Raw genomic sequence first — 18849 nt, 5'->3', positions numbered from 1 at the left:
GGCTCATCCATATAATTATACCTCATCTATAGGGTCTCCTGTAATAAAAACACAAATGTGTATTTCATAAAGTTTATAATCATAAGTATACAAAGCAAATCTAATATTTGTCTCCTACAGTAAATGTTACTTTCAAATATGAAACATGGTAGATTGTACTTTAACTAACTTCTCCTCCTCGTTCCTTCCTGCAGGGGTCAGTCCAGGTCAAGAGTTCACCGCCATCATCCATGCCGTCTCTCCGTTGGTCTCCCAGTCTCAGCCAATCATGAAGCTGCTTCAGGTGGTCTCCAAGTCCAAATACTGTTCACAGGTGAGTGTGTTGGTGAATAAGAGGTCATAGGTAGCAAATAGACTGCTCCATATTGCTTCATTAAGCCTATTAACCCTTATGCTTATTGTGTCTCACTCTATTCCCTCCCCCTCTAGATCATCATCCTGTGGAACAGTGAGAAGCCGCCGCCCCACAGGAGTAAATGGCCACCCATGCCTGTCCCCCTCACTGTGACAGACGGTAGGAGGAAGGTGAGTGACAATGACGTCGCCAAATCCCAAGTAAGGCTACAGGAGGGGCAGAATGACAGTCATTCCTGTCTGCCTCTCTCTGTAAGTCTACCCCCCCCACCCCCAAACCACACTGAATCTATGGGATTAAAAATCCTTCCTTTGTCACTGCTTGTCATTGACTCATCCTCGCTCTCCCCGAGCCACAGACCTCAATGGAACAGACAGTGTCCCTGTCATTCCTTCATTATCCCAAACACAAACCAACCACTGTCAAACTTAACAAGGAATGGAAATGACCATCTCTCTCAATTCCCTTCTCTCCAGACGAGCAGTCGTTTCCTGCCCAACGTGGCCATAGAGACAGAGGCAGTACTGAGTCTGGATGAAGATACAGTCCTGCTGACCAGTGAGGTATGACCTTCCATTACAACTATACACTGTGGTAGAAAATACACACACACACACTTTACCCATGCAACTGTATTCACTCTTCGCGCAGGTGAACTTTGCATTCTTGGTGTGGAGGAGTTTTCCTGAGCGTATCGTGGGCTACCCCCCTAGGAGTCACTTCTGGGACCCGGTGAAGCATGCGTGGGGGTACACCTCCAAGTGGACTAACGAATACTCCATCGTTCTGACGGGAGCAGCCTTCTACCACAGGTACTGTAACCATAGAGTCCATAGAACGGGCCTCCCCATTCAAATGAACCAGTCAATTTGCCAGCCCTTTCTATGGATTCTGTTTCTATGACTACCATCGTGTACAGCTGATCTGACACACAACAGAAAAACATAGTAAACCAACGAAGACCATTAAACAGATGGTCTATGAGCTGTGGCTACTACTTGAAGCCCTTACATTTTGCCCTTAGAATGTATCATCAGGCTTAATGTACAATATCCCAAACAACAACTATTTTCTTGCCATTTTAGTGATCACTTTGTTATCTCTGACCCTTCCATTACCTCTCCAACAGGTACTATCACTACCTGTTCTCCCACTACCTGCCCCCCTCACTACGGGCGCTGGTGGACCGCACTTCCAACTGTGAGGACATCCTCATGAACTTCCTGGTTTCCTCAGTCACCCACCTGCCACCAATCAAAGTGGCCCAGAGGAAGCAGTACAAGGAGCTGCCCAGCCCACAGGTGAGGAGACACCCATCGATGGTGAATTTGACCAATGAGCTGCCCAGCCCACAGGTGAGGCCACTCCCATCAGCTGGATGTCTGACCAATGAGTTATTTATTGCTGTAGTTGTGATACTGTATATAAAGCATAACATTTGTCCAAAAAAGATACATTACGTTTTTCTCAAATTTTAAGATCAACCAATACCAGAATGACTTGATAGACCGCTTATTAACTAGGGTTAGACTTGTTGAGAGTTCAACCTGTTATAAGATGTATTTTTACACAACAATAATCATTAAATCCCTCGCCACAGATAGTCGGTTATTGCTGCATAACAATAACTTGCTCCGGTTTATTTTTGTAAAGTTGAGATTATCCCAGACCGTATGTCACAGTGGCGGTTATCTCGTCCGACTCTGTCAGACTGGAGATAAGAACCCTATTTGTAGCAGTTCCCTAGTTTTCTGACAGGCAATACACTGTACAACATCCTATAACGAAGATTGAGAAATTGTGACACCAGTAATAGTCTACATTAGTGTACAGAACCATAATTCCATTTGTACATCCCGTCTGTACGTTAATGTTGTGCGTACGACGACCTGGGTTTCTAACTCACCCTCTTCTCTCTCCACATCTTTCATCCTCCCAGGGTACGAAGATGAGCGCTCCGTGGGCCAACCCAGAGCACTTTACCCAGAGACAGGAGTGTGTGAACAGCTTTGCCAGATGGTTCGGCTACATGCCCCTGGTCCACTCCCAGTTCCGCCTGGACCCCCTGCTCTTCAAGGACCAGGTGTCTGTCCTGCGCAAGAAGTACAAGGACCTGGAACGTGCATGACAGGGACCGAGACAGAAACACTGTGTGGAGGCCTGGTCTGGTGGTTAAATGTAGACAGAGCCTGGTGATAAAAGGAGGGAGGGGACCTAAAGCTAAGAGAGACTCCGCCTCCAGGGGTCTGAGACAACAGGCTATTGGAGTAAACATATGGAGGAAGCCTTATGTCCTCGGTGAATGAACACTTGAAGATGCCACTCACTCCCATTACTGTTTGAATGAAGTGGAACTTCATATCAAAGGAAGGCGCCAAGTGGACAGTTAATGGTGCAGTGCACTCCAGCTGGTGTATTTCTACAGTACACCGGCGAGTTGAGAATGTCGCACAGGGATTGGTTCATTCCACGTAACTATAAGACCAATAAAAACAGTGCAAACGGCAGATTTCAAAACATGTAGACTTCTGACATCACAAAGCATCACTTCAACTGCACTCACCAGACCCTTAAAAGTATCCAAGGCAAAGCAGACATTTCTCACAATGTATTTATTTTGTAGAAAAAGACTCAGTAACCTATTGCTTGTGCTTTCTCCGAGATCATGCGCAGTGTACAAAAATAGATTCACACTTCCTCAGCAGTCGGCATGCAATGTTCTTAACCCTTAAGGTAAGCAGGGGGGTGTTGCCCAGCACTCAGGAAGCTAACCTCAAGAATAATGCTAAAACACACAAACACCTGAGATAAATAGCTGCCAGTGGCGATGAGATCCCATTGTCTTCAACTCCGCTTACAGGTGACAGTCACTAGTTGGGACACAAAGAATAAGGGCTGATTTTTTTGCTGATACTAGATCAGCCTTTTGTGCACTGAGTAAAATTCACAACACTGAATTCAAGTTTATTTAGCTGGTCCTGAGTCAGTGCTTACCACTCAAAAAAAGGCAGGAAATTCACCTGAGGCTTGGCAAGTCTGAACTCATAATATCGGAGTAAAAAAAAAAGAAAAGATACTGACAGTACAAAACATTTGTAGTAAACTCTGTTCATTCAATGTCTCTGAAAGCACCATACTGTAAAGGTAGATCACCAAAAGCTTCTAGCAGTCTGTCTCACACAAGTACAACAATGGTTGGAGGTACTAGGGCCAAGAGTTTTCTGGGTCAGGAAAAACCCATGGCCCCTAGTTGGAGGGCATCGTGAAGTGCAGTGAGGGAGAGTTCATCTGTGATATCATTTCCTGAGTGTCAGCATTGCGTTGACGTCCCATAACAGGTTCCTCATCTGGTCCATCAGAATCTTCATCTCCTGGTTTTTCTGCCTCATCTTCTGTGAGAGGGACCATGACACACCGAACCCAATCAGATTCAAGGAAATGTAACATCTCTGTACTAACTATTGGTTGTCATCCAACAAACGATATTGAATCAGTGACATACAGAAGTGGACACGTCACAAACCTCCAGCACTTCTAGTCTCTCCTGGCTTACAGCCGGACTGCAGGGCTCCACTCTCACAGGGGCCATCTCCTCCCTTACATATGGCACCAGCTGGAAAGACAGACGTGTGATACACTAAGTTCATCACATCATTGGCACACATAAACCAACTACAGGACAATATACTGTCAAAGGTGACAAAGTACAGACAGACAGAAAAACAAGTAGAGCTTGTGTATAGCCAGAAAGACAAACACTAGAGGGCCGACCCGAATCGTACTGTGCTGGCTCGGATATTTCATTTTTCACGTGATCCATACCAGCATAGTTCCAGCAACTATGGTGAATGCATAACCAAGCCAGCCCAGTACAGCTTGGATAGACTCAGTAGAGCGAAAGGTCAATGGAATCTTTTTTTACATAGATTTAATTGAGCCCTACCTCTGAGGGTTCTTCCTGCAGGTCAGAGGTCATCTCAACACAGCGCTCGTAGAGAAGGCGGAGCTTGCGAAAAAGCAGGGCCAGCTGACGGAGGTGCTCCTGGAGTTTCCCAAAGCGGTCCTGATACACAGCCTGGCTCTGGGTCACCCCGTTAGGCAACTGATAGATGGGGAAAGATGGGGAAAGAGGGAGGACAACCACAGAATGACACTAAATAGTGTGTATCTTTTTGAACGGCAGTGTTTATGTATGTTGGTAATACACACACACATTCAAAAGTTTGGGGTCACTTACGTTTCATTGTTTTTGAAAGAAAAGCACATTGTGTCCATTAAAATAACATAAAGTTAATCAGTAATACAATGTAGACATTGTTAATGTTGTAAATGACTTTTGTCGCTGGAAATGGCTGATATTTAATGGAATATCTACATAGGCGTACAGAGGCCCATTATCAGCAACCATCACTCCTGTGTTCCAATGGTATGTTGTGTTAGCCAATCCAAGTTGATCATTTTAAAAAGGCTAATTGATCATTAGAAAACCCATTTTCAATTATGTTAGCACAGCTGAAAACTGTTGTCCTGATTAAAGAAGCAATAAAACTTCTTTAGACTAGTTGAGTATCTGGAGCGTCGGCATTTGTGGGTTCGATTACAGGCTCACAATGGCCAGAACCAAATAACTGTCTTTTGAAACTCGTCAGGCTATTCCATGTGAGAAATTGCCAAGAAACTGAAGATCTTGACCAACGCTGTATACTACTCCCTTCACAGAACAGCGCAAACTGACTAACCAGAATAGAAAGAGGAGTGGGAGGCCCCGGTGCACAACTGAGCAAGAAGGCAAGTATTAGTGTCAAGTCCTCAACTGGCAGCTTCATTAAATAGTACCCCCAATGCTGGCCTTCTAGGCAGAGTTGCAAAGAAAAAGCCATATCTCAGACTGGCCAATAAAAATAAAAGATTAAGATGAGCAAAAGAACACAGACACTGGACAGAGGAAGACTGGAAAAAAGTTATGGACAAACGAATCTAAGTTTGAGGTGTTCAGATCAAAGAACATTTGTGAGACGGAGGAAAAATAAAAAGATGCTGGAGGAGTGCTTGACGCCATCTGTCAAGCATGGTGGAGGCAATGTGATGGTCTGGGGTGCTTTGGTGGTGGTAAAGTGGGAGATTTGTACAGGGTAAAGGGGATCTTGATGGCTATCACTCCATTTTGCAACGCTATGCCCTGTGGATGGCACTTAATTGGAGCCAATTTCCTTCTACAACAGAACAATGACCCAAAGCACAGCTCCAACCTATGCAAGAACTATTTAGGGAAGACCGTATGGTACGTAAGAAGTGCCCATCAAGCCAATCCAACTTGTGGGAGGTGCTTCAGGAAGCATGAGATGAAATCTCTTCAGATAACCTCAACAAATTGACAACTAGAATGCCAAAGGTTTGCAAGGCTGTAATTGCTGCAAATGGAGGATTCTTTGAAGGCAAAGTTTGAAGGACACAATTATTATTTCAATTAAAAATCATCATTTATAACCTTGTCAACATCTTGACTATATTTCCTATTCATTTTTTCACTGATTTCATGTATGTTTTCGTGGAAAACCAGGACATTTCTAAGTGACCCCAAACTTTTGAATGGTAGTGTGTGTGAAAATCTCAAACACACACTACCAGTCAAAGGTTTGAACGCACCTATACATTCAAGGGTTTCTTTATTTGTATTATTTTCTACATTGTAAAATAGTTAAGACATCAAAACTATGAAATAACACACAGAATCATGTAACCAAGAAAGTTAAAACAAATATATATTTTATATTCTTCAAAGTAGCCACCCTTTGCCTTGATGACAGCTTTGCACACTCTTGGCATTCTATAAACCAGTTTCACCTGGAATGCTTTTCTGACAGTCTTGAAGGAGTGCCTACATATGCTGAGCATTGGCTGCTTTTCCTTCACCCTGCGGTCCAACTCATCCCAAACCATCTCAATTGGGTTGAGGTCGGGTGATTGTGGATGCCAGGTCATCTGATGCAGCACTCCATCACTCTCCTTCTTGGTTAAATAGCCCTTACACAGCCTGGAGGTGTGTTGGGTCATTGTCCTGTTGAAAACAAATGACAGTCCCACTAAGCGCAAACCAGATGGGATGGCGTATTGCTGCAGAATGCTGTCGAAACCATGCTGGTTAAGTGTGCCTTGAATTCTAAATATATGAGAGTGTCAGCAGCAAAGCAACCCCCACACCATCCCACCACCTCCTCCATGCTTCACGGTGGGAACAACACATGCGGAGATCATCCAAAGACATGGCAGTTGGAACAAAAAGTCTCATTTGGACTCAAGACCAAACGACAGATTTCCACCGGTCCAATTTCCATTGCTCGTGTTTCTTGGCCCAAGCAAGTCTCTTATTATTGGTGTCCTTTAGTAGTGGTTTCTTTGCAGCAATTCGACCATGAAGGCCTGATTCACGGAGTCTCCTCTGAACAGTTGATGTTAAGATGTGTCTGTTCCTTGAACTCTGAAGCATTTATTTGAGCTGCAATTTCTGAGGCTGGTAATTCTAAGGAACTTATTCTCTGCAGCAGAGGTAACTTGAGGTCTTCCTTTCCTGTGGCGGTCCTCATGAGAGCCAGTTCCATCGTAGCGCTTGGTTTTATCGACTGCATTTGAAGAAACTTTCAAAGTTCTTGAAATGTTCCACATTGACTGACCTTCATGTCTTAAAGTAACGACTGTCGTTTTGCATTGTTTTCTGAGCTGTTCTTGCTATAATATGGACTTGGTATTTTACCAAATAGGGCTATCTTCTGTATACCACCCCTACCTTGTCACAACACAACTGATTGGCTCAAACGCATTAAGAACAAAATAAATTCCACAAATGTACTTTTAACAAGGGACACTTGTAATTGAAATGCATTCCAGGTAACTACCTCATGAAGCTGGTTGAGAGAATGCCAAGTGTGTGCAAAACTGTCATCAAGGCAAAGGATGGCTACTTTGAAGAATCTCAAATATAAAGTATATTTTTGGGCTAATACATGATTCCATATGTGTTATTTCATAGTTTTGATGTCTTCACTATTATTCTACAATGTAGAAAATAGTAAAAAATAAAGAAAAACCCTTGAATGAGTAGGTGTGTCCAAACTTTTGACTGGTACTGCATTTATATATACACACACACTATAAACAGTATTATTTTGAATCTCTATGAGGGGGGGGGGGGCAGACAGCACATTCTTTAACTAACCTTAATTTCATCAGGTGAAATATTTCTCCCCAAACCCCCATAACAGCAGACATTTAAATGAGACATGGATTTGAATACATATGATGTGAAAGCATAATGTATAAAATTTATGTGTCAAACCTTTGGGAAACACTGGCATTACCTGTGTGGCTCGTGTGATCTGGAAGATCTCCATGGTGCGTGTGACGATGTCCTGGACGGTCTCCTGGCCGATTCGACAGAGGAACACAGGGGAGATCTCTCTCAGGGCTCCCTGAGGGAGCATGGCAGGCTGGCCGGGGCCTAAGCCTGGGGGCAGGTGGGACTGCTGCTGCTGGGAGAGCATACCAGCCAGACCAGGCCCCTTTTGAGGTAAGGGTGTAGCCATATGGGACCTAGGGAGGGGAAGAGGGACTCAAAGTGGAGGAAGGGAATGGGGAGGGAGGTCAAAGGGTGAGAGGGGGTGTGGCACAATGGAGTTCACAGGTAAGCAAGCACTCATTTGCAAATTTGCACAAGAAGCTTTTATCAAATATAAAAATCAAATACTGCTTTACTGAAAAGATTTGTTAAACCAAGCTAAAAGGTATTTGGGGGAGGCATTAACCCGTGTGGCTCAGTTGGTAGAGCATGGCACTTGCAATGCCAAGGTTGTGGGTTTGATTCCCACGGGGGACCAGTACAAAAAAGTATAAAACTGTGGGTTCTGGATAAGAGTGGTCTGCTATATGACTACAGGTGTTTTCACACTTGGTCTCTTTCAGACAGTTCGCTTAATTTTTGTGCAGTGTTGGAACTCAGCCTCTCAAGAGCCACAAAGCGAACTGAACTCAGACCACCCCTCGAGATGGTCTCAGTTTGGTTTGCTTTTGTAGCTCTTTTGAGGGGTCAGAGTTCCGTTCTGTTTCAGGGCAAATAGAACACAAAAGTTCCCCAGGTTCACTTGTCCTTATTCCCACACCACACACTAGGCTACTGCAACACTGTTTCCCCTGCCATAGCCCTTCACATTGGTGCCACAAAAAAGATAAAATTATGATGAGCAGTAGAGGTCGACCGATTAATCGGAATGGCCGATTAATTAGGGCCGATTACACGTTTTCATAACAATCGGAAATCGGTATTTTTGGGCGCCGATTTGCCAATTTTTCAAATATTTTTACATACCCTTATTTAACTAGGCAAGTCAGTTAAGAACACATTCTTATTTTCAATGATGGCCTAGGAACGGTGGCTTAACTGCCTCGTTCAGGGGCAGAACGACAGATTTGTACCTTGTCAGCTCGGGGGATCCAATCTTGCAACCTTACAGTTAACTAGTCCAACGCAATAACGACCTGCCTCTCTCTCGTTGCACTCCCCATGGAGACTGCCTGTTACGTGAATGCAGTAAGCCAAGGTAAGTTGCTAGCTAGCACTCATCTTATAAAAAACAATCAATCATAATCACTAGTTAACTACACATGGTTGATGATATTACTAGATATTATCTAGCGTGTCCTGCGTTGCATATAATCTGACTGAGCATACAAGTATCTAAGTATCTGACTGAGCGGTGGTAGGCAGAAGCGGGTGCGTAAACATTCATTCAAACAGCACTTTTGTGCGTTTTGCCAGCAGCTCTCCGTTGTGCGTCAAGCATTGCACTGTTTATGACTTCAAGCCTATCAACTCCCGAGATGAGGCTGGTGTAACTGAAGTGAAATGGCTAGCTAGGTAGCGTGCGCTAATAGCGTTTCAAACGTCACTCGCTTTAAGCCTTCTAGTACTTGTTCCCCTTGCTCTGCATGGGTAACACTGCTTCGATGGTGGCTGTTGTCGTTGTGTTGCTGGTTCAAACAATACTAAAGTGCCTATAAGAACATCTAATATTCAAAGGTTAATGAAATACAAATGGTATAGAGGGAAAAAGTCCTATAATTCCTATAATAACTACAACCTAAAACTTCTTACCTGGGAATATTGAAGACTCATGTTAAAAGGAACCACTAGCTTTCATATGTTCTCATGTTCTGAGCAAGGAACTTAAACGTTAGCTTTCTTACATAGCACATATTGCACTTTTACTTTCTTCTCCAACACTTTGTTTTTGCATTATTTAAACCAAATTGAAAATGTTTCATTATTTATTTGAGGCTAAATGTATTTTATTGATGTATTATATTAAGTTAAGTGTTCATTCAATATTGTTGTAATTGTCATTATTACAAATAAAAAAATTTTTTTACAAATTGGCCAATTAAATCGGTATCGGCTTTTTGGGTCCTCCAATAATCGGTATCGGTATTGAAAAATCATAATACATCGACCTCTAATGAGCAGTATTGCAGAAAAAACATGATTAGTAATTGTCAAGGATGCACAGAAATTCTAAAATGCAAGGAGTTTTCAGTTCAGATTATTTGTTTGCAATATGTGATCTATAGGCTAAGAGAGCTTCATAAACTGTTTATTCAATTGTGGGGGTTGAATAGTGTGAAAAGACAACCTAATTGGTGAGAATCACAACATAGAGCTAAAATGGATGTTGTACCTTTAAAGGGATGATACAGCATTATGTAATCTGTTAACAATAATATTTACAAGTTAAAAGTATCTTCTGATTACAATTATTATGACTAATCTTTTAAGCAAATGCAATCGATTAGCTTTCAAAATGCAAGTAGGTATATGGTATATCCAATAACACATTTTGAATAGCTTGTCCTGCACTTTGTAAAAACCCAGTGTATTGAGAGAATGTTGGGAAAAGATCTTGGTTCCTTTCTAAACAGAGCAATGTGAATGCAAAGATGACTCGGATCACAAAAACTGTGAAGTGAACTGGCAAAAGAGTTGAGTCCTCATTTAAAAAGGCAAGGACAGCTTGAATACAAAGAAACAGCTCTTTAGCTTTTAGTTTGTTTTTACCACACAGTTCACTTTAAAGAGGACTATGTTAATGTAATTAACAGCACCCTTGTTATGCTAGCTACTAATTTGCTAGCCCAATAATGGACTAAATAAGCTTAATGTTACTCATTATGGTCCAAGGATCTTGCATGTTCTGTTTAAAGGAGAATCTGCTCTGGAAGCCAAAACAGCCAAATACTTCCATCTACACGTGAATCGATTCTCAAATGCGGTACTGTTTCTAGAAACATACATCCCTGTACTTTCAAATCACATCAAAAATAATCTCACAAATTCAAAACACACACCGTTTTAACCTTTTTTTGAACGATAGGCTCGGAGAGGGGGGGGCGTGCCTGCCGATTGGCTACAATTGCACACTATTGAGTACCGAAGACGAATGAGTTCAACGACTCTTCTGTGTAATGGGATTGAGAGTCTCGACCAAGGGCTACTAAGCTAACGTTAGCTAGTTATTCAAGAAATAGAAACGTGTGTAAATGAATTGTATACCAAAGAGAATCATGAAAGGTCTAGACTTGGATAGCGTCGAATCCCGCCTAGCTAAATTAAACAAGCGGCGTGATTATGTTAGCCATAGCTAGCTAGTTAACGTGTTAGCTTGCTAAAGGATGAATTAAATACTGTGAAGCATGCTAGTGAAATGTAAAAAATAAATCAACTTACGGTGTAAAATGGTGTCCTTACAATTGTCAGCTGTGACTTATCGTAGCTACGTGTCTGTTTTATTTGTAAATGTGTTGTTCCGACGACTCAACAGCCTCTTTCAAAGAAGACAACCGCGTTAGCTTGTCAAACACGTCACTTCCGGCTTCTATGGGACTGTATTTGTACATTTATCCACTAGGGGATAGTACAAGCATAGAGAGCAATGATGGGAGGCACAGTCCATATCTTGAATCTAAGGCATACCATAATAAATCACAATTCCCAAACTCAGAATTGTCCTACAAATAAGGTGCCATCTTATTCAATAAGACAGTGGAATAAAGACATATACACTCTTAAATTCAGCAGTACTATCCATAAATAAAATGATTTGTTATAAAGAAAATAAAATGTTTGTTCTATTAATGCCACAAGTTATAGCATTTGTAAATACAGATGTGTGCAGATATTGTCTATTGAGTCCAGATATTGGTTACTTTTGATAAATAACTATGGAGAACCGTTGTAACCTTTTGTACAAGGTGAGTTTAAGTGCCTTAAACTTCGGACAGACACAGTGTAACACGGGTGGGTGTTACACTTCAGTCTGTCACGATCGTCGTAGTGAGGAGACCAAAGCGCAGCGTGATGCGAATACATATTTTAATGAAAAGACGGGAAAACACGAAGTACACTAAACAAACAAAATAACAAGACGACCGTGACCGCTATCAAAACTGAGTGCAAACATGCAACATCACATAAACAATAACCCACGAACCCAAACTGGAAATGACAACCTAAATAGGTTCCCCAATCTGAGACAACGATAAACAGCTGCCTCTGGGAACCAATCCAGGCCACCATAGACCTACAATATGCCTAGACTTAACACCTAGTGCGGCAGGGTAGCCTAGTGGTTAGAGCGGTGGACTAGTAACCTGAAGGTTGCACGTTCAAACCCGAGCTGACAAGGTACAAATCTGTCGTTCTGCCCCTGAACAGGCAGTTAACCCACTGTTCCTAGGCCATCATTGAAAATAAGAATTCTTAACTGACTTGCCTAGTTAAATAAAGGTAAACAATTTTTTAAAATTATACAAAACCCTAGATGAGACAAAAACACGCAGACCTAACCAAAATAAATAAAGAAAACAAAGAATACTCAGGTCAGGGCGTGACACAGTCGTAGCCTACCGAAGAGGAGACAATGAGTGAGGTGCCTGATAAAGAGCTCCGGGCCTGTCTAAGTCACTGACTGACACTGCTCCCTCTCTTTGCCATCGAAGCTCACTCCGCTTCGATGGCAAAGAAGGTACCACAACACCTTATCTGAAGCTGTGGAAGACCATCGCCCAAGACCTGCCTTCTTCTTCATGTGGCTTTCCGGCAGACTAGATGCTGTGTTGCCTATTGCTGCGGATTACACGTTTTGGTCACAAAAAAAGGGAAATGGGGAATGGGAAAAACTTCAAATGCCCACCATCAAACCCTGCACCTAAACAGTATCCCCTAAAACCCACCATCCCATCCCCTTACCTTTGGCCCTAAACAATCCTACACCAGGCCCATCTGCCTGGGAGGAAGGAACCTCTTTCTCAAAACTTCCTGTAGATCTTCTAGATTAAAATCTCTCACATTCAAATATTTCTCTGCTGCTGCAACTACATAATCTATCATCTGTGATTTTCCACTCCATCAGTGCAGTTGTTCACCATAGCAACTTTACTCAAACTCCTCCTCTCTGGCTCATACCTCAGTCATACTCACTGGGGGCCTCTCAGTCGACTCAATCACCCTTGGGTTATCCTCTATTCTCTTCACTGCCTCAGCATAGGAAACTTTCTGCCCCACTCAAACTCTGGCAATCTCAACCTCTCTCACAGGGCACTTCGGATCCCCAGCTGCACGGGCATCCCCTCAGTTGACACACAGTGCTTTCTCTATCCCAACTGTACACTCCATCTGACTATGCCCTCCTGCACATTTCTCACATCATGGGATCTCCCTTCTACACACTGCTGCAACATGTCCGAATCCTTGGCACCTAAAGCACCAAAGTAGATATCCTAACCGACTTGCACCACCCCATCCCCTTACTATAGTTTGTTAACAAGAAATTTGTGGAGTGGTTGAAAAACTAGTTTTAATAGTCTCCAACCTAAGTGTATGTAAACTTCCGACTTCAACTGTAAATACAGAGTCATTAAAACTTGTTTTTCAACCACTCCACACATTTCTTGTTAACAAACTACAGTTTTGGCAAGTCAGTTAGAACATCTACTTTGTGCATTACACAAGTAATTTTTCCAATAATTGTTTACAGACCGATTATTTCACTTATAATTCACTGTATCACAATTCCAGTGGGTCAGAAGTTTACATACACTAAGTTGGCTGTGCCTATAAACAGCTTGGAAAATTCCAGAAAATTAGGTCATGGCTTTAGAAGCTTCTGATAGGCTAATTGACATCATTTGAGTTAATTGGAGGTGTACCTGTGGATATATTTCAAGGCCACTTTCAAACTTAGTGCCTCTTTGCTTGACATCATGGGAAAATCAAAAGAATTCCGCAGAGATCTCAGAAAAAAAGTAGACCTCCACAAGTCTGGTTCATCCTTGGGAGCAATTTCCAAACACCTGAAGGTACCACGTTCATCTGTACAAACAATAGTACGCAAGTATGAACACCATGGGACCACGCAGCCGTCATACCGCTCAGGAAAGAGACACATTCTGTCTCCTAGAGATGAACGTACTTTAGTGCAAAAAGTGCAAATCAATCCCAGAACAACAGCAAAGGTCCTTGTGAAGATGCTGGAGGAAACAGGTACAAAAGTATCTATATCCACAGTAAAACGAGTCCTATATCGACATAACCTGAAAGGCAGTTCAGCAAGGAAGAAGCCACTGCTCCAAAACTGACATAAAAAAGCCAGACTACAGTTTGCAACTGCACATTGGGACAAACTTTTTGGAGAAATGTCCTCTGGTCTGAAACAAAAATAGAAATGTTTGGCCATAATGACCATGACTATGTTTGGAGGAAAAAGGGGGACGCTTGCAAGCCAAAGAACACCATCCCAACTGTGAAGCACGGGGGTGGCAGCATCATGTTGTGGGGGTGCTTTGCTGCAGGAGGGACTGGTGCACTTCATAAAATAGATGGCATCATGAGAATAAAAAAATATGTGGATATATTGAAGCAACAGCTCAAGACATCAGTCAGGAAGTTAAAGCTTGGTCGCAAATGGGTCTTCCGAATGGACAATGACCCCAAGCATACTTTCAAAGTTGTGGCAAAATGGCTTAATAAGGACAACAAAGTCAAGTTATTGGAGTGGCCATCACAAAGCCCCTACTCAATCCTATAGAAAATTTGTGGGCAAAACTGAAAAAGCGTGTGCAAGCAAGGAGGCCTACAAACCTGAGTCATTTACACCATGTCTGTCAGAGGAATGGGCTAAAATTCACCCAATTTATTGTGGGACGCTTGTGGAATGCTACCCAAAACATTTGACCCAAGTTAAACAATTCAATGGCAATGCTACCAAATACTAATTGAGTGTATGTAAACTTCTGACCCATTAGGAATGTGATGAAAGTAGTTAAAAGCTGAAATAAATCATTCTCTCAACTATTTTCTGACATTTCACATTCTTAAAATAAGGTGGTGATCCTAACTGACCTAAACCAGATAATTTTTACTTGGATTAAATATTAGGAATTGCGAAAAACTGAGTTTAAATGTATTTGGCTAAGGTGTATGTAAACTTCCGACTTCAACTGTAAATACATTCTCAAAATAAAATAGAAGTTGTTTTACGTTCTACTTCTTTGGATTTAACTAGAGTGGCTGCAAGTACAATAGAGAAACCATTGCAAGTGCGCAGAAATAGTTCACAGTGACTATAAACAGATTGCCTTCGGCCATCAGAATTGCAACCATCGCTCCTTGTAGGACACATCACTGCACTCTATACTCCTCTGTAAACTGGTCATCTCTGTATACATGTCGCAAGACCCACTGGTTGATGCTTATTTATAAAACCTTCTTCGGCCTCACTCCCCCTATCTGAGGTACATACTGCAGCCCTCATCCTCCACATAAAACACCTGTTCTGCCAGTCACGTTCTGTTAAAGGTCCCTAAAGCAAACACATCCCTGGGTTGCTCCTTTTTTCAGTTCGCTGCAACTAGCGACTGGAAAGAGCTGCAAAAAAAACACTCAAACTGGACCGTTTTATCTCCATCTCTTAATTTAAAGACTCAATTATGGACACTCTTACTGACAAAAAAGGCATCTGCATTGTGTCTCGCCACACACCACCCGCCACCCCCTCTTTTACGCTACTGCTACTCTCTGTTTATCATATATGCATAGTCACATATCTACAAGTACAAATCAAATCAAATCAAATTTTATTTGTCACATACACATGGTTAGCAGATGTTAATGCGAGTGTAGCGAAATGCTTGTGCTTCTAGTTCCGACAATGCAGTAATAACGAACAAGTAATCTAACTAACAATTCCAAAAAAACTACTGTCTTATACACAGTGTAAGGGGATAAGGAATATGTACATAAGGATATATGAATGAGTGATGGTACAAAGCAGCATAGGCAAGATACAGTAGATGATATCGAGTACAGTATAACATATGAGATGAGTATGTAAACAAAGTGGCATAGTTAAAGTGGCTAGTGATACATGTATTACATAAGGATGCAGTCGATGATATAGAGTACAGTATATACATATGCATATGAGATGAATAATGTAGGGTAAGTAACATTATATAAGGTAGCATTGTTTAAAGTGGCTAGTGATATATTTACATAATTTCCCATCAATTCCCATTATTAAAGTGGCTGGAGTTGAGTCAGTGTCATTGACAGTGTGTTGGCAGCAGCCACTCAATGTTAGTGGTGGCTGTTTAACAGTCTGATGGCCTTGAGATAGAAGCTGTTTTTCAGTCTCTCGGTCCCAGCTTTGATGCACCTGTACTGACCTCGCCTTCTGGATGACAGCATTACCTCAATCAGCCTGACTAACCGGTCCCTGTATGTAGCCTGTATGTAGCCTCGCTACTGTTATTTTTCACTGTCTTTTTACTGTTGTTTTTATTTCTTTACCTACCTATTGTTCACCTAATACCCTTTCTGCACTGTTGGTTAGAGCCTGTAAGTAAGCATTTCACTGTAAGGTCTACACCTGTTGTATTCGTCGCACGTGACAAGTAAACTTTGATTTGATTTGACAGTTGTGGCTGCTTCGCGTGATGTATTGTTGTCTCTAACTTCTTGCCCTTTGTGCTATTGTCTGTGCCCAATAATGTTTGCAACATGTCTTGTGCTGCTACCATGTTGTTCTGCTACCATGTTGTGCTGCTGCCATGTTGTGTTGCTGCCATGCAATGTTGTTGTCTTAGGTCTCTCTTTATGTAGTGTTATGGTGTCTCTCTTGTCATGATGTGTGTTTTGTCCTATATTTTTCTTTCATTTTTAATCCCAGCCCCTGTCCCCGCAGGAGGTCTTTTGCCTTTTGGTAGGCCGCCATTGTAAATAATAATTTGTTCTTATAAACTGACTTGCCTAGTGAAATAAAAAAGAAACCTTGTTAGTAACAATAGTTAGCCATGCAAATCAGCACTTTAAATGGCAGAATTTGCATTTGACCTGCCCCACCACTCTCACAGTTTGCAGGAACGTGTGCACGCAAATCACATCGAGTGAACACATTTTGAGAATGCCTCAAGTGACATTGTTTGTATTTCACTTGAGTTCATGCAACATATCTTTGTAAAAGGAGCTCTTTCTGCAGAGAAAGGCAGAAAGATTAGAGAGGGGAGGGATTGGTAAACTAAGTTTTGTTTCTTCCATAAACACAACTTCACCTAGTGAAAAAAACTGAGAAACATGGAAAAATGCCAAATGCAATAACTACATTGTTAATTGAATAGGACCATATTGGCTTGTTGGTCTTAGATGTGGCAGATTGCTCGGAGTAAGTTTCGCTTTACCATGAACAAGCCCTAAAGCTTCCCTGTTCATGGTAAAGCGAAACTTACTCCGAGCAATCTGCCACATCTAAGACCAACAAGCCAATATGGTCCTATTCATATAACAATGTAGTTATTGCATTTGGCATTTTTCCATGTTTCTCAGTTTTTTTCACTAGGTGAAGTTGTGTTTATGGAAGAAACAAAACTTAGTTTACCAATCCCTCCCCTCTCTAATCTTTCTGCCTTTCTCTGCGTCAGAGCAAAGAGCAGTACATTGTTTTAATTAGGCTAGATTCTGATAGCTTTATTGACATAGTAAACCTGCCATTCATACGCTGTAAATGGGAGCGTGTAGGGCAGATAATCAAAAATACAACATAGGCTACTACAATTTTACCCATTTACTCAAAAAGAAGACATTTCAAATTAGCACCATGATCTACACTAACCCATTAGAGATCTACTGTATCAGTAGTAGCACCACTGGCTATTTCAATTGCTACAATTATTGCTTCTACTAATGGTATCTTCTACCTCGGCTTATCTCTCTCATAGACATAAAAGTGGCCTACAACAGGAAATGTGTGGGATGATAAGGCAGGTGATAAGGATCTCCTACAAAGCCTTTGCATTGTCCAACAGTGCCTTCACACTTGGTGTGAGTACAGGGTGTTACCGGAAAAAAAAGGCATTTCCCTCTTTGACTCTGGTGTCCTTGGGACAGTTGGGTGTTCCACCGCGCGACAGGTGAGAAATGGAGGGAAATGAGTTGTATGATTACTCCATGGACCGAACCAAGTTTAATCTCCCACTCTCTTAATTAATATGCATGATAATTGGGCATGTTAACAGGGGTCTTCAAATCAAACCAAATAAAATTGTATTTGTCACATGCGCCTAATACAACAGGTGTAGATCTTACAGTGAAATGCTTACTTTACAAGCCCTTAACCAACAAGGCAGTTTTAAGAAAAAATAAGTGTTAAGTAAAAAATAGATAAGTTAAAAGTAAAAAAATAAAAAATAAATAAAAGTAACAAATAATTAAACAGCAGCAGTAAAATAACAATAGTGAGGCTATATACAGGGGGTACCGGTACAGAGTCAATGTGCGGGGGCACCGGTTAGTCAAGGTAATTGAGGTAATATGTACATGTAGGTAGTGTTAAAGTGACTATGCACAGATAATAAACAGAGAGTAGCAACAGCGTAAGAGTGGTCTGGGTAGCCATTTGATTAGCTGTTCAGGAGTCTTATGTCTTGGGGGTAGAAGCTGTTAAGAAGCCTTTTGGACCTAGACTTGGCACTCTGGTACCGCTTGCCGTGCGGTAGCAGAGAGAACAGTCTATGACTAGGGTGGCTGGAGTCTTTGACACTTTTTAGGGCCTTCCTCTGACATCACCTGGTATAGAGTTCCTGGATGGCAGGAAGCTTGGCCGTCGTGGAGTCGTGCCTGGCCATGCAGTCATGAGTGAACAGGGAGTACAGGAGGGGACTGAGCACGCACCCCTGACTGGCCCCATGTTGAGGATCAGCGTGGCGGACGTGTTGTTACCTACCCTCACCACCTGGGGACAGCCCTTCAGGAAGTCCAGGATCCAGTTGCAGAGGAAGGTGTTAAGTCCCAGGGTCCTTAGCTTAGTGATGAGCTTTTAGGGCACTAGGGGGTTGAACGCTGAGCTGTAGTCAATTAATAGCATTCTCACATAGGTCATCCTTTTGTCCAGGTGGGA

General features: G+C 42.0%; 2 protein-coding genes across 6 annotated transcripts in view; one reads left to right on the top strand and one right to left on the bottom strand.

The window, feature by feature from the left end:
* The window catches only part of ext1c (exostoses (multiple) 1c), a 76128-nt gene extending 73266 nt beyond the window's left edge, over positions 1–2862 (top strand). For 2 of the 4 annotated variants that reach the window (XM_020505664.2, XM_020505663.2), the window contains exons 7-12: positions 195–313; positions 430–525; positions 832–918; positions 1007–1167; positions 1485–1710; positions 2295–2862. In XM_020505664.2, coding sequence (XP_020361253.1) covers positions 195–313; positions 430–525; positions 832–918; positions 1007–1167; positions 1485–1710; positions 2295–2483 — 878 coding nt within the window. In that variant the 3' untranslated portion in view covers positions 2484–2862. The remainder of the gene's footprint in view (positions 1–194; positions 314–429; positions 526–831; positions 919–1006; positions 1168–1484; positions 1711–2294) is intronic. The other 2 variants (XM_031793760.1, XM_020505666.2) reach the window with 1 other exon arrangement.
* An 86-nt stretch (positions 2863–2948) lies between these two features.
* On the bottom strand, positions 2949–11279 carry zgc:114119 (Med30 domain-containing protein). 2 transcript variants are annotated; one of them, XM_031793763.1, is made up of 6 exons: positions 11127–11279; positions 8822–8920; positions 7711–7942; positions 4299–4457; positions 3879–3968; positions 2959–3747 (listed from the first exon to the last, which is right to left on the bottom strand). In XM_031793763.1, exons 3-6 carry the CDS (start codon positions 7933–7935, stop codon positions 3652–3654), a joined length of 570 nt encoding a protein of 189 aa, XP_031649623.1. In that variant the 5' UTR covers positions 7936–7942; positions 8822–8920; positions 11127–11279; the 3' UTR covers positions 2959–3651. The 2 variants fall into 2 exon arrangements, with proteins under 2 accessions (XP_020361256.1, XP_031649623.1); XM_020505667.2 differs by lacking the exon at positions 8822–8920 and having other exon boundaries at positions 2949–3747; positions 11127–11278.
* Positions 11280–18849: the final 7570 nt, after the last annotated feature.

Source organism: Oncorhynchus kisutch, linkage group LG17 (genome assembly GCF_002021735.2).
Source record: "Oncorhynchus kisutch isolate 150728-3 linkage group LG17, Okis_V2, whole genome shotgun sequence".
NCBI lineage: Eukaryota > Metazoa > Chordata > Actinopteri > Salmoniformes > Salmonidae > Oncorhynchus > Oncorhynchus kisutch.
This window is presented reverse-complemented; position numbering and strand designations above follow the sequence as displayed.